Below are 15045 nucleotides of genomic sequence, written 5' to 3' on the forward strand. Positions count from 1 at the left end.
CTCTCTAGGGATGTACCCGATTGTGATGGCTATCCTCCGCTAATCTCCGTGCTGGTGCTATCCGCTCCTGCCATTGACAGTCATAAAAAAATAAACAAGAAATCGGCAAGTCAGAGCAACTGTTAGAATCTGCTCGTGTTGTGGGGGGGGAAAAGCCCTGGTGTCCTGAGACCAGCATCCCCCCCTCGTTCCTTACTGCTGTGTGCCCCCAGCTCTCCTACTTACTGTCTCCTTCCTACCTCCCCACCTAAATCCACGCTTAACTGAAGGCCTAAATGAGGCCACTCTAAACAAGGAAGACTTCTAGTTGAGTCGGTGACAGCTGCCCCCAGCCCACGAGCCATTCACTGGCGACCGCTCTATATTTGTCTTTTTATTGTGTGTTCCCATCATGTGTGGTGGCTGATGGGGAAGAGGAAGAAAAGGGCTGGCTGGCGCCGATGCCAGTGGAGAAACACTCAGCAGGATGCCAGGTCCGGGTTACTAGTTCGGCTCCTGGATCTTCACATACCGGGGGAGTTTGCTGCTCTGCTTGTCCGGGGAGACATGGGCCAGGGGGTCTTCGGGCTTTGAAGGTCGCCGGGGGTGGGGGAGCTGGCTGCAGGATTTTGTGCCGCTACATCGACGCCTTAGCCTGTCTAGGCAGAGAGATGGCCCCACTTCATCCCCATTTGTATGCTCTCCTGGGGAGGAGGCTGTCCTAGTGGGAGGGGGAGCCGGAGTCTGAAGGGGAATCCCTGTGCCAGGCAGAAGGTGCTGTTTGCCCTCTCGCTCCATGCCCATCACTGCCAGGCCGTGCTTTACGTAGCTGCGGAAGAGGAGGGAGACGTTTTCCAGGAAAGGCTCCAAGTCCGCATCGGGGCATTTCTTCTTGTATTCATACAGCTCCTCCAGACCCTCCCTAGCGTTCTCCTTGGAGCCAATCTTCTTAAAGATGTCTGCTAACATGTCATTGACTTTGCCCATTGCAGCCTGGTCGGCCGCATGAGAGACCCCCTGGCTGGCATCCGTATTTGTCTCGTTGGCAGCCTGCCTGGTGGAGAGCCTCGTCGCCCGGCTCAGGTGAGCCTCCAGCTCCGACTCCCCCTTGTTCTCTATCATGGGGAGGTGGTCCAGGATCTCAGGCCCTGTCAGCCTGCTCAGGGAGTGCAGTAGAGTTTTCAGAGCTATCTGGGGGAACTGGCTTGTGCATTGCCTCAGTTTCTCTTGGGGGAGCGCCTTCATGAAGAGGTGGATGTCCAGTAGAATCTGGTCCAGGTTGACGGTGCTGATTGTTCGAGGGAGAAGCTGCGTGATTCTCCACAGACACTTGGCCACCAGCTCGGGGAACTTGGGTGGGCCGGCTGCAGCCGTCAGGCTATCCTGGAGCAGGGCGAGCAAGGCACTAAAGATTCGGGTCTGGTCAGACTGCTCCAGCACCTTTTTCATTAGGAGATTGATGGACTGGATGACCTCTTGCCCTTCTTCCAGGTCCTCCACCAGAGAATCCAGCATCAAGGTGATGAGACTGTGGAGCAGGTCCTTCAACACCCCCGTGGAGGCCTCCCGGGCCAGGCTCTCCGTCTGGAACAGCAGCATCATGTTGCGAATGATGCAGCCGTACAGCTGAATTACTTGGTCCTTCCCCAGTTTCTCCTCCCCCACCTGCAGCCTGTGGATGTACCGGAGCTGCCGCAAAGTGGCTATGAGGAACTGGTTGATGTGGCCAGACATGGCTTCCGCCTTGTCCTCCTGCTTCAGGATCTCATCGATCTGCGCCAGAGCCTGGATGATGGTGTCGACGTCGCCACTGGCCACGTGGTGGATGATGAAGTTGATGGTGGAGGCAACGTTGCTGTGCATGCCATTAGGGTGCGGGGAGACAGCATGGGGCTGGGGTTCAGGGATTGCACCTGGCTGAGTGGTGCCATCCAGTTTGGGACTCTTGCCCTGGAGAGAGTCATGCACATTCTCGGGCTCCTCTACGTCCAGCTGGAATGCCTGGGGAGCCGCCTGCCCCGTCTCCATGTCTGCTCCCGTGCTGTGGGCGTGACTGGGTTTGGAGGGCGTGTCCTCCGCTGATCCCATGCTGTCATTAGCACTTGCACTCAGCGCATGTGGCGGTCTCTCCGTGGCCTGTTTGGCCGGAGAAGCAGCTGGCCTGTTGGCTGCCTGTTCCATGCTCTCTTCTAGCATCCTCATGTGTTTCTCTGGAAGAGTCCCAATTAGCTTGAGCACCCCTTCCCCATGCACCTGGTGAGCGGTCACAATGATGTTTAAGGCAGCACTGCAGATGGCGTTGTTCTGGTCTCCGATGAAGGCAGATATCACCTTGAAGGCTTTGCCAGGGCTCGGCTGGCACACTTCCAGGCCGTAGGCTTTGACTAAATATCCCAGCTCAGCGAGGCATTCTGCCTGCTGCTTGGCGTTCTTGGACCTGGCTCCTTCCATGATGAAGCTGAACATCTTCCTGGCTGGATAGACCAAGCAGACGCTCTTCAAAACAGCATGCACCTCCCTGAGGAGAACCTCTTTGGTCTCCCCCATCTTCATGAGCAGGTAAGGGAGGAAAGATGCTGCCTCGTGCTCTGTCAGCTGGTATCTCTCCCGGCTCAGCAAGGAGAACAGCAGCTTGAGATACTCCAGGCTCTTCGTCAGCACCCAGGTGTTGTTGTCAAAGAACCGCAGGGTAAGCCACTTCAGGATCAGGTCCAGGCAGCTGAGAAGGCCGTCCTTCTCCCTCTCCAAGTGCTTGACCAGGATGGCCAACGCTTTGATGTGGTGCTGGAAGTTGGAGTGAAACATCTCCTCCTGCAGCCAGTGGGACACACAGCTGCACATCTGAGCCTTCAGCTGCTCTGCGTACTTGTTGCTGGGGGCAGTGAAGTTCCATCTCAGCACCTTCCGCCCTCTCTCGTCCTTTGCCCTCTGCTCTTTCCCTTTGGGGACGGTGATAAAAATAGGACCCAGCTTGTTGCCACCGTCCTTCAGGCTGGCCTTTATTTGCACCTTCCCCCCCTCTGGTAAGCCTTTGACTTTCAGGGCGGCCGCTCCTAATGTGGCTTCTTTGAGTCCAGGCTTCCGCTCCAGGGCGCTGCTGGACACTGAGTCTCCGGCAGGGGCTGGGGAAGAAAAGGCTGATGCCGGGTGGGATGTGGCTGAGGCTGAAGCGAAGGCCGGGATGGCTGTGACCCTTGGCAACCTGGAAGGCAACTTAGCAGGAACAGTGGGCTTGTCCGAAGGGTTGGCTTTGGCTGTCTCCAGCATGGCCACTACGTGGTCCTTGGTAGTCGGCTTCAGTTGGCGAGCGGCGTCGGCCATCTCCTCAAATCCGAGGTGCATCAAGAAGAAGGGCAGGGCTTCCTGGGCCGCCTTCCGCACGTCGCCATTGCAATCTCCCAGGCAGGCGTAGAGGTGAGGTACACCCCGCAGCAGATCTGAGGGGGCAGAACGGAGAGCAGGCAGCTTCTCAGCCAGCCAGCCCAGCAGCTCTTGCCTTTGGAAAGGGTTTTCCTCTCTCAGCTCTTCGGGAGAGTCCTCCCCCTCCAGCCAGTCCTTCGTGCCGATCTGCTCGGCCCAGGCATTCACGGCCATGAGGGCCGAGGCTCGCACGTTGCTCTTGCTGTCCCTGAAGATGGCGACCAGGGGGACGCCCAGCTCCCTCACGTGCTGCTTGATGCTCGGGCCCACGGCGGTGGCCAGTCGCTGGAGGATTCTCAGGGTCTGCTGCACCAGGATTGTGTTGGGCTCCTGGAGACAAGCCCTCAGGGCAGCTGGGAGGCCTCCCACATTCGGCTGGATGAGGCTGGCATCGCTGAGGATACCCGCCACCTCGTCCAGCCCCTCCTTCCGGATCCTCCAGCTCTTGTCCCGCAGCTTCGACACCAGCGCTGAGGTGATCCTGTCGCTGATATCCACAGCCTCAGTCCTGCCCTGGTCCTGGGGGTCCCCTCCCTTCCCCTCATCCCCACTCCCCCTACAGTGCTTGGAGTTGCCCCGGGTGGGAGCAGGAGGGCTCTGCCCTTTCATCTTCTCCAGCTCGGCATCAATCTGGGAGAGAAGGGGCAGCGTCTCGCCCTCGAAGAACGCTCTCAGAGGGGTGCCCACGTACAGAGAAATGGTCCCCAGCAGGACAAAGGCAGAGGCCCGTACATCCGGGTGACCAGCAGCCAGGGCAGCCTTTATGGTACTGACCAAGGCCTTCACCTCCATCCCAGTGAAGCCGAACTCTGTAATGGCGTTCGCCAGCCAGTTCAGGGCTTCTGCCTGGGTCCTGGGCTGGGTCTGCGAGAAAGCCAATGTTGTGACTTTGCCGGCTGTCCACGGCAACGCACAGGCCTCTGCGATCGCTGTCAGGGCTCCTTTGGCGTCGCTGCTGTAGATCACATCGCCCACCTTCCCCACCAGGCCGGCCAAGACGACCTGAGCTGACGTTCTGGAAAAGTTTCCCTTCTGGGCGATCAGGGTGATGATGTGAAGCTTTTTCTGCATCACCGGCAGTTTGGTTTCCTCCCAGCCACGATCCTTCTCCAGCAGCCTCACCAGGGCCTGACAGGGCATGTCGTTCTTCTCTATTTCTTCCACAGCCTTCTGAAATGCCTCCATGCCGGAAAACCTTTCCTTCCAGTTGCTGCTGGCCAGCTGCTGGATGCAGGAGGCTGGAAGGACAGCTGCCGCCACTTCCTCGCATGATTCTTCTGAGAGCTCAAATTCAAACATGTTGCTTGGTGCCGACCTTTGTTTACTTTGGGCGCCAGAACCTCCTGCACCATCGGTTCCTAGGTGGGTGACCCGGCTGGGTGACAAGAGCTGCAGAGGGTCTTTCTGATGTCCTTGCCCCCTGCAGCCGCTGGAGGAGCTGCTGATGTTCCAGCAGCAGCGTCGGATTCCTGGTGACCATCTGCCGCTCCTGCTTGTGAGCCCTGATGAGCTCACTGCCTTGGGTCTGACGACTGCAGGTCATTGTGACGTCATCCACCCATGTTTAGTCCCGAGAAGAGAAGGCCAAGGGTGGGGGGACGTGGTAACAGTCTTCAAATAGGTAAGAAACTGTTCTAAAGAGGATGGTGATCAACCCTGCTCCATGTCTACTGAGGTAAGATTAGGAAGAATCAGCTTAGTTCGCAGCAAGGGAGATTTAGGTTAGAAATTAGGAAAAGCTTTCTAACTATAGGGTAATGAAGTCCTGGAACCGGTGACCTAGGGAGGCTGTGGAATCCCCATAGAGAGGGCTGACCTGGAAGAAAAGCAGAATTATGCTACTTCCTTGACAAGGGAAGCCTGGTTCTCCCTGAGATCCTAGGACAGCGCACTGTCGGAGCACACAATTTGGTGGTCTGGGTTGACAAGGCCCAGGGAAACTGACAGAAAGGGACTAACTAGCTAACCAGGGACAAGCCCAGAGCAGATGAGCGTAGGTCCTCCTGACGCACCTGCAGATCAGCCTGGTTCTGAAGTTCACCGTTTCCCGGTTTGTTTGTTTTTTGACTCAGACCCCCCCTAGAAGGGGTAGGATTTTAGGGTGCCCCGTAGCTTTCCAGCTATGGCACAACCCCAAATCTGTGAGGGATGATGCACTCGCAATGGGGTGAGTTGTGCCCAGAAAAACCACAAGGAGACACCACCTCGACAACCCAGCTACGCCATCATTGGAGGTTTTTATGAACAAGTTAGACAAACACCTGTAAGGGATGGTCGTGGGGGCTTAGTTGGTCCTGCCTTGGTGAAAAAGGGGATGGACTGGATGACTTCTTGAGGTTCCTTCCAGCCTGACTTTTCTATGATTCTATAAGACGCACACAGTTAAAGTCGGTCAGATCAGAGAGAGACCGATTAGCCCTTGAGAGACTCTCTCCGGCTAATTGAGGGCAGTTGCACACAGCAATGGAGAGCTGCTAGGTGCCTGCCAAGATGAACAATCAGGAAAAGGCTTTTCAAAAATTCATGGGGTTTTAAAGGTGTGTGTGTGGGGGGGGGGCTTCCAGTTTCCATGACCCCTAAGCAGTGGAGTTCACAATTATGACCAGAGCAGTCAGTGAGGGGCATTGTGGGTTAGCTGCTGGAGGACTGTTAGGTCGACATAGCTAACTCATTGTCTACATCCATGCTCATTGTCTACATCTACTGACCATGGCTCAGTGCCGCTCGGGGAGGTGGCGTTACTATGTCGGCATCATGGCGAGCTTACACTGGGGGGAGACAGATTTGAGTGTAGACACAGGCACAACTAGGTTGATGCAAGGCGCTTACATCGACCTAACTTTGTAATGCCCATAGTGAACCAGGCACAGAAGCAGGAATAAAATGCGGGAATTCCTGGCTCTCTGTTCTGTGCTTAGTCTGCTAGACAATGCTGCCTCTTTGGGGTTGGGAAGGAATTTCTCTCCAAGGCATAGTTTTTTACAGGGACCTTGTGGGATTGTCATCTTCCCCTGTAAAAATAAGCTGGGATCATAGAATCATAGAATGTCAGGGTTGGAAGGGACCTCAGGAGGTCATCTAGTCCCACCCCCTGCTCAAAGCAGGACCAATCCCCAACTAAATCATCCCAGCCAGGGCTTTGTCAGGGATCACCCATTAGGATCATGTACAAACGGAGTGGGGGTGGGGAAGGCTAATGCCACCCTTCACTGTGTTCCTAGGATGTTGCAATTGCAACGAAAGCAATCTTAGTGGTGCAATGTCAAAGTGAGGTGCACACCCTCCTGGGCCTGAACAGGATTGTTTATGTATGTTGCCATGGAGGGAAAGTGGCAGTGGGTAGAGAACACAGAACTGAAAGGAATCAGAAAGGGGACTCGAGCATGACTGCTTGTCCCTGGCCTAAAGAAAACAGATAGGCCTCAGGGAGGGTGATGGGGATGGTCAATTCAAAAGCAGCAGCAGATGGACAAAAACCATCTGTGTTTAAACTGGAGAAAGACGGGAAAGTGATCATTACCAATTAACAATCATTACTGAGTAGTCCTCTATTGCTCTAGAGGAACAATACTTTGCACTTACCTCTATTCATCTGAAAATCCCATCTTCAAAATGCTGCCTCCATAGGACCCCAGTCCTAGGAAGAATGTCTGTTCGCCTTGAGTCTGAGATGGACCAAGGAACAACCCTGGAAATCCGGTTCCAAGCCCTGTTTTATGACAGAGCAGCACCTTCGTTTTTATCTTTTGTTCTGGAGGGGATTTAATTGTCTGCTTGTCACCCGGGGTGAGCTTGTAGACTCTCTGTGTTTAATTCTGTGCGGTTGGTGGGTCCTGACTTTCGTCTCCCTTGTGCCAAAGCTGATGTAACGGCGATGACTGCAGCAGAGCCGTGCCCGTGTTTGTTGTGAAGCTCCCAAGAGGCCCTTTGGCAGGCAGGTGCTGGAGATATGCAACCAACCAGAATTTAAAACCCGTACTCAGCTTTTACTAAGCACTTACTCAGCTAGTCACCTTTGCCATTACCCGGGATATTAACAAAGCAAACCAGACTTTCATGACCTGGCCCGAAGTACTCCTGCCGATAACCAAAAACGGCTGGATCATAACCAGCATCTGTGCCCCGTATCTATCTCATTAGTGAATCTAGTCCACGTGAGCATCCGCACACTGCCCACCTGCCCTGGCCTCCTCTGTGCAGCCACACAATACCTACAGCACAAACTTCTCCCCTCTGTCCCCGTCCTGCCCCCGAGGAAGTCTCAGTGGCTCATTTAATCCTTGGCCTCTGTTCTTAGGCTAGTGCCCTTTGCCATGTGTGCACTCAGCTTGAGGACCCGCCTTCCCTGAAGGGGCCACTGAACTATCACAGGTGAGCTCCTGTTGGTGGCTCCCAATCTGAATTATTGCTTGAGGTCTGACATGATCTGACATGAATAACTATGTAGCAGTAGAGCTTAAAGGCTCAGGCCTTGGTCAGGGCCCACTGTGCTAAAACAGTCCCTGGCCCACGAAAGTTACAGTCTAAATGGTCTGTTCCCTTTCCTGGTGCCAGGAAAAACAAACACACACACACACACACACACACACACACACACACACACACACACAGAGTTTTATTTCAGAGTAACAGCCGTGTTAGTCTGTATCCGCAAAAAGAAGAACAGGAGTACTTGTGGCACCTTAGAGACTAACAAATTTATTAGAGCATAAGCTTTCATGGACTACAGCCCACTTCTTCGGATGCATATAGAATGCTCCGCCCCCTGCCCCGCATTCCCGACGCGGACGGCCTGGAGGCCGACTTCACCCCTAAAGAGGTGACGGCCAGGCTCTCCAGAACCAAGAATACTGCACCCGGAAAAGACAGCATCCCCTACAGCCTCCTCAAGAAGCGGGACCCCGGCTGCCTCCTGCTCTCCAACATCTTTAACTTGTGCAAGCGCTTCGGCCGATCCCCCACCTCCTGGAAGAAGGCCATGACCGTCCTGATTCCCAAGAAGGGCGAGCGGGACGACCCCAGCAACTGGAGACCCATCTCCCTCTGCTCCACCATGTACAAACTGTACGCCAGCTGCCTGGCAGCTAGGATCACGGAGTGGGCGACGACCGGGGGAGCCATCAGCGCTGCCCAGAAGGGCTTCATGCCATCGGAGGGGTGCTACGAGCACAACTTCCTTCTCCAGACCGTCATCCAGACGACCAGGAGAACGCGGAGGCAGTGCTCGATAGCGTGGCTCGACCTGGCCAACGCCTTCGGGTCCATCCCCCACCATCACATCTTCGACACTCTACAGGAGTTTGGGATGCCAGAGACCTTCCTCCACCTGATCCGGGAGCTATATGAGGGCTGCTATATGCATCCGAAGAAGTGGGCTGTAGTCCATGAAAGCTTATGCTCTAATAAATTTGTTAGTCTCTAAGGTGCCACAAGTACTCCTGTTCTTCTTTTTACAGAGTTTTATGTCAATTATCTTGTCCTCTTTCCATGTGTTTCTTCAGTTTTCCATCCCAAGACGTGACGAAGTCCCTTCAGAGCCTTTGTCTTACATCTACAGCTTGCCTTATCGCAATCTACCCCTCCTTACGTAAGACACATTTTAGAAGCCCAGTGCAGCCGGTGGTGCCAAATGCCCCTGGTCCTTGCCTTCCGGGATCGTAACAGCTGCAACAGGGCAGCACCTGGGCATAGAAAGGGGAAGATTCTTTTCACCCTCTCTCTCTTTGCGCTCCTCCCCAGGGGCAGCTGCAGTCAGGAGAGGAAGGATGGTCCCGTGCTTACGTCCGTGATCTGGAAGTCAGGACACCCAGGCTGAGTTCCTAGCTCTGCGGCAGACTCTGTGCTGTTCTTCTCAATAAGGCATTTAGGTACCAATTACGGTGATTTTCATCAAACCTGACCCAGCTCTCTAACAGTACCGCAGCCAGACCATGCCGCTCACTGCGGCCTGGCTCCTGCAGTCCAGAGCCCTGCCTTCCAAACTGGAAAGTGACCTTTGGCCTCTGCAGCCACCGCCACATCCTCACCCCACTATGCCAGCTACCCCACCCCAACCAACTGGGGGACCCTGGGCGAGTTATCTGGGTCTCAGCTCCTTTCTGTGCAATGGGTGTGATCATCATCCCTGTCTCCAACCCTTTGTCTTGGGGCGGGGACTGTCTCGCCATCTGCGGCTCTGTGCAATGCCAAGCACAACGGAGCCCTGAGCTGATTGGTTGCCTAAAGGTGCTATCACAATACAGACAGTCGGGTGTACATCTCCTAATGCTGTGCTTTTGCGCTTCCTCTGCTGGGTCTTCCACCTCAGTCTCGGGCTGGTGCTCCACTCCGTGATGCTAATGCACAAAGGAGGACGTAGACAAAAGAGGCCCAGGTCACAACAGTGCTGAAGTTGCAGTGAGGACCCAGCTGCCCTGGGGATCCAGTGAATGCAGTGGCCCCGAATCACAATCTAATCTACCCTCGTGTCGGTGCCTTTGTTCTCTTTGAGTCCCTCATTTCAGAAGGGACCCTAGTCAAATGCGTTTCGTCAGCTGAATCAGCCGCAGGACCAAGGAAAACGATACACAGGTGGATCCGTTCACCCACTGACCTATGGTGCAATGCACGGGCAGGTCTGAGTTCTGTGCACACAAGAAAGTGTCGGCTAGGTCTAAGCACAGCCCTCCCGTTTGGAATCTGCATGTCAATATCCTGTTCCATGAATGACTGACGCACAAAATGCCCCTTGATCTCGAGTCTAAAAATCGCTCCAAGGAAGCCACTATCTCTGTCCAAATAAATGATTCTAAATAACTTTATTCTAGGAAATGGCATTTAGCATTTGTCATGGGGTAATAAGTGATTCATAGGTTTTTTTCTCTCGACAGCGTTGGTTAAGGGCGTTGCATTATTCTGGCTGAGTGAAAAGCTCTCAGAGAATCTGAAGTGTGTTGGGATGGGAAAGTAAGTGCAAGTCCTTTTACTGCTTGTGCATAACTTTCCCCTCCACCAATCACATGCCCTCCTGCTTTATTCTAGGAGAACTAGGGCTGAGTCCTGCTGTTAAATGCCTCTTGCAACATGCCTCTTTGGGGCTGGTTCTGATAGGCCCTGTGTGCCTCAGCTCCTGTGGATGGGCTGAGGGGGCACAACCCTTCCCAGGAGGCGCTCAGCACCTTGCAGACTCCAGCTCCATGAAGTGCTCCACTCCTGGCAGGAGGCACCGAGAACCCTGCAGGATCGAGCCCCCCAAAGCTCCTTGGTGAAGGAAGAATACCACACAGGACTGAGCAGCAGGGATACCGCTGCACGTGCCTGTAGCTTAGAGCAGCCCTCAGGTTGCTGTAATTTACATGGGGAGCCCCCAGGATCCAGGGAAGTGGAAAGGTGCCATAGAGTCACCTGCTACAAGCCTCGGATGGCTGAACCCAAGAATCGGGGCCCTTGCTCTGTTCTGAATACTCTATTCCACGCATGAGAGTCTGATTCACCTCTGGGCCATGCTGACTGGCAGAAGTGGCCCTCTGCTCTATAACTTTTGGCCATCCACAAGGCACAGCCATGTCCTGGCACAGAAATGATTTCCTTGGGTGTGGAAAAGACCAGGGCTTCTCCTGGGGCTTCTTGTCTTCTTATGACTATGGAAAAAGCCAAAGAAAGTTCAAGGCAGGTTATGCTTTATTTGGAAGCGGATGTGGGGAGTGCAAGAAATGAAACTAAGAAAATTGGGAGTGACCTTAGAATCCAGGGGCCCAGGGGTTTATGGGTCTGGGGGCGCACGGTGCGACTGACCTGATACTTGGTAATGACTGTTTGGGACGTGCAGGATTGGATAGAATCCAGCTCCCGCCCTCTTAGTTCGGCCGGGCTAACTGAGGTACAAAGCAGCGGAGACGTAATTTATTCAGCGAAGGCAGCTGAGCTGAGTCTGAATTCACAGCAGGCAGAAGGCGTGTGGAGTACGACGGTGGCAGTCACTTTTCCGAGTACAGCCACACTTTACATTTGACGCCAACATGCCTTTATTATAGCACAGAGCTGGGATATTTGCAAACTGTCTGGCGCAGTCTAGCATACAGCGCCTGGCAAAACTCCCCCTCGAACCAGTTTGCTCCTTGCATCCAAAAATCCGTGGCCTGGTTTTCAGGGCCACTGACGTTAATGGGAGTCATCAGTGCTCAGCACCTTGGAAAAAAACATCAGTAACTTTCTTTTTCCAGGCCCAATCCACCCGCCTGTGGATTTTCCCTATAGATCATACTTCAGGCTACAGCTTCCAGACCTTCATAGACATTTCCCGCCAGTGTCTCAAATAAGTCACTGCTATGAATACACACCCAGGGACTCGTTCCCGCTACTGCCAGTAACATTAGCTGCAGCAGAGAGCAGGTTAAAGTGACAATCAATCGTTTGTAGATTGACGAACCAAACCGTTATCCCTCACCCCGCCATCCTGCTGCATGCTCAGACTTGCCAGACAACATCTCAGACTTCTCCTGTGTGTACATAGATATTGGATTAGGGACCAGGCTGGGCAGGGACGGTGTCTTTAGCCTCTGTTTGCCAGAAGCTGGGAATGGGCGACTGGGGATGGATCACTTGATGATTCCCTGTTCTGTTCATTCCCTCTGGGGCACCTGGCATTGGCCACTGTCGGAAGACAGGATACTGGGCTAGATGGACCTTTGGTCTGACCCAGTCTGGCCGTTCTTATGTTCTTATGACCTGATTCTGCAAATCTTACTCTCATTAAATAGGGCTTATTCGTGCAAACCGGCCCCTTGCAGGAAATGTTCCTAAATTAGCTAGCTAGGTTGAAGAGGTGACCAGACTCAACCCAAAGCACTTTGCACAGCAGACAAAAGTATGCACAGTGCAAAGAGCCATAAAAACTATGACAGTAGCGTCACATAAAGATTTGTCTTATAGTTAAGGCGGTGGACTGGCATTCAGGAGCTTTGGGTTCAATTCCTGGCTCTCTCACAAAGTCTCTGTGTAATGTTGGGCCAGTCTGTTAACCTCTTGGGGTCTCTGCTCCCCATCCGTGAAATGGGATGATAAACCTTCCTAGTTCTGCATTTAGAATGAAAGCTGTTGAGGGCAGAGGTTCTCTCTTACTTTGTGTTTGTACTGTGCCTAGCGCAATAGGGATTGTCATACGAAAAAACAGTCCACATAGAATAATAAATAGGCCGAGGAATCTTGTTGCAAAATCGTCAGCAGTCCTGTGCACCGTGAGCTGAGTGAAGTGATCTGGTGGCAGTGATTTCCTGGCAATTTCCTGCAGGAACCTTGGGAGACCACATTGAATTTGGTTTAAGTATGTTCTGGGTCCACTGTAGTAAATGACCGGTTTATGTATTGTCATGGGCCGGGATTGTATGCAACCTCTCGCTAGTGGCGGGGCGGCTGGGATGTGAACCCTGGGCAGTGTTATGAACTTGGAAGGACTGTACTGAACAGTGGGCCGGACAAGAATGGACTTTTAGGACAGTGTCAAGTGTTTTGCCTGGGGAATCTCTGGGGGAGGTGAATGCGAATCCCCCACTTCTGATTATGCAAAACTTCAGCCTTTGGAAGCTACGCCCTGAGAAGGGAACCATTGTCTGCTGATTGCCTGTCCCAGGAGGCCAAGATCAAAGACCCAAGCGGTATAGAGGAAAGACCGAACTATTCATGCAGGTGCTAGGTCTGAGCTGAGGCTGTATATGAACTTGTAAACACAGAAAGCCCCGGGCTGGGGTTTGGCGGACTGACTCCTGCCAGAGCCCTGGGAGTTTGGGGGGTGATCTCTGGTAAGCTGATTAGCATGCGTGTAAGGTTTTTTATTGTTGTAATAGGTTTTCTCTGTAATGCTTTCACTTTAAAAAGAAATGTGCTTGCTTAGACATATAACTGCTGACAATCACGCAGGTCACAGCCTTCGAAGAGAAAGCAAAGTGTAGACACTGGCCTGTTTGGGCAGTCTGGCTTGCTGGGGATATCACAGGGTAGGCAGGGAACTGTGCAGCCTGGAAGACCCCCAGTCAGGAAGGCAAGAGATGGGAGTCTCCATGCAATAGAGGTGATGGCTGAGGAGCCAAAAGCCAACCCTTGGTGTCCCACAGATGGGGAATACAGGTACAGTTGCCCTGAACTGTTGCATCTGTCTCTCTGAGACAAGGAACCCTAAACGTGCCTCCTCGAGAATGTATTTCTGAGGCTGTGCAGACCCCACTACGCTATGAAGCCAGCAGCGTCCATGAAGCTTGGGTTGCTGCAGCTGAATCGTACCATGTGGCTCTGCTTGGGGATCCGCCATAGCATTATTTGCAACGGCTTCACTCCAGTGATCAGCAACGTGACCCTGCCTCGAAAAGCACTGGGCCCGCACGGTGACCAATACAGAAAATACAGGGGCGTAGCCATCCATTCATATACCATGAAATATAGGCGCCGAGAATGAGACTACCTGGGCCTGATGCGTCTCTGTCTCCTTTAAATTCCTGTAGCTCCGGCTGTCTCATCAGCTTGTTTCCAGAAGCTGTTTAGAGTTTCTATTGAGATACTGGTGACCAGCCAGAAGGTGGAGATTCTGCTGCTGAAGACGCCCCCCTTCCGTTGGGGAATACAGTGGCGTCCACCTGGGCGGCCAGTTCCTGCAGCCAATGAACCCATTCTCTCCCCATCTATTTTATATAATTAATTGGTCCTCATCACCATATTAGCTGAGCACCTCTCAGACTTTAATGCATTCATCCTCATACCAGCCCAGGGAGGTAGGAAAATATTGATTAGTCCCATCTTATGGATGGGGAAACTGAGGCAGGGAGACTCAGAGAATCACCCAAGGTCCTGTAGGGATTCTGGGGCAAAGCAGGGAATTGAACTGGGACCTTCTACATCTGGTCCATGTTTCTTGTAAGGAAGCGGGAGAGAAAACCCGATAGTGTCCTAGGAATTCTCACCTTGGGGGCTGGGCTTTGCCTCCCCTGAACCTCCAGGATCCCTGCTGAGCTCAGGGGATTCATTACAGGTCACAGCATCATCGGTACAGTGGCTTACGCCTTCACAATAGCGCTTGAGCTCCCTGGCAGTGTGGGTCTATTGGAAAGACAAACCCTTTCGCCCCTGGAACCATTCGTCCCCTGCCACGCTGCGTCAGGCAATGTTAACTTCTTCTTTCCCCCTGATTTTGTGGTGGAGGTGGAGGGGGGACCTTAGCCAGCTTCCCAACCCCAGTGCCTGACAGCTCCTCTCTTCCCCAGCAAAGGCACGGGACTGGAACCCCAAACTTCAGGACTTCGGTGGAGTTGGGAGGCGTGAGTTGTAGGCGATCATATCAAAGCAATGAATTCTCCCATTTGGAGGGTGCAGACTGCCATCCCTGCACCCCAGAGGGTGAGTACGGGGCCCTCAATCGCCGCTCAGCCCAGCTCTCACTATAGTCAATCTGATTTCTGCTTGAGGAAGAATGAATGGAAGCCAGGTGTGGGAGTCATGCGGCCTGTGTTCTAATCCTGATTCAGCGTCTTGCCTGCCTAGGCAAGCCACATCACCCCTCCGTGCCTGCTTCGCTTCCCAGACTTGGTCTGTTTAGGTTGTACGTTTTTACTGAGTTGGGACTGTCTGTGACTGTGTCTGTGCACAATGCCGAGCGCAGCTGGGACCCTGGTCTCAGGTGAG

At 53.4% G+C, this 15045-nt stretch overlaps 1 protein-coding gene across 1 annotated transcript; it reads right to left on the bottom strand.

Moving 5' to 3' along the window:
• Positions 1-483: 483 nt before the first annotated feature.
• LOC128843779 (cytoskeleton-associated protein 5-like) lies at positions 484-4743 on the bottom strand. The gene has a single exon (XM_054040882.1). The coding sequence runs from the start codon at positions 4696-4698 to the stop codon at positions 484-486; it is 4215 nt and encodes a 1404-aa protein (XP_053896857.1). The 5' UTR covers positions 4699-4743.
• Between the last annotated feature and the right edge of the window lie 10302 nt (positions 4744-15045).

Source organism: Malaclemys terrapin, chromosome 9 (genome assembly GCF_027887155.1).
Source record: "Malaclemys terrapin pileata isolate rMalTer1 chromosome 9, rMalTer1.hap1, whole genome shotgun sequence".
NCBI lineage: Eukaryota > Metazoa > Chordata > Testudines > Emydidae > Malaclemys > Malaclemys terrapin.

What these genes read in the sequence shown, in the direction of transcription:
- LOC128843779 (XM_054040882.1), bottom strand. Translation starts at nt 4,698, where the DNA reads ATGTTTGAATTTGAGCTCTCAGAAGAATCATGCGAGGAAGTGGCGGCA.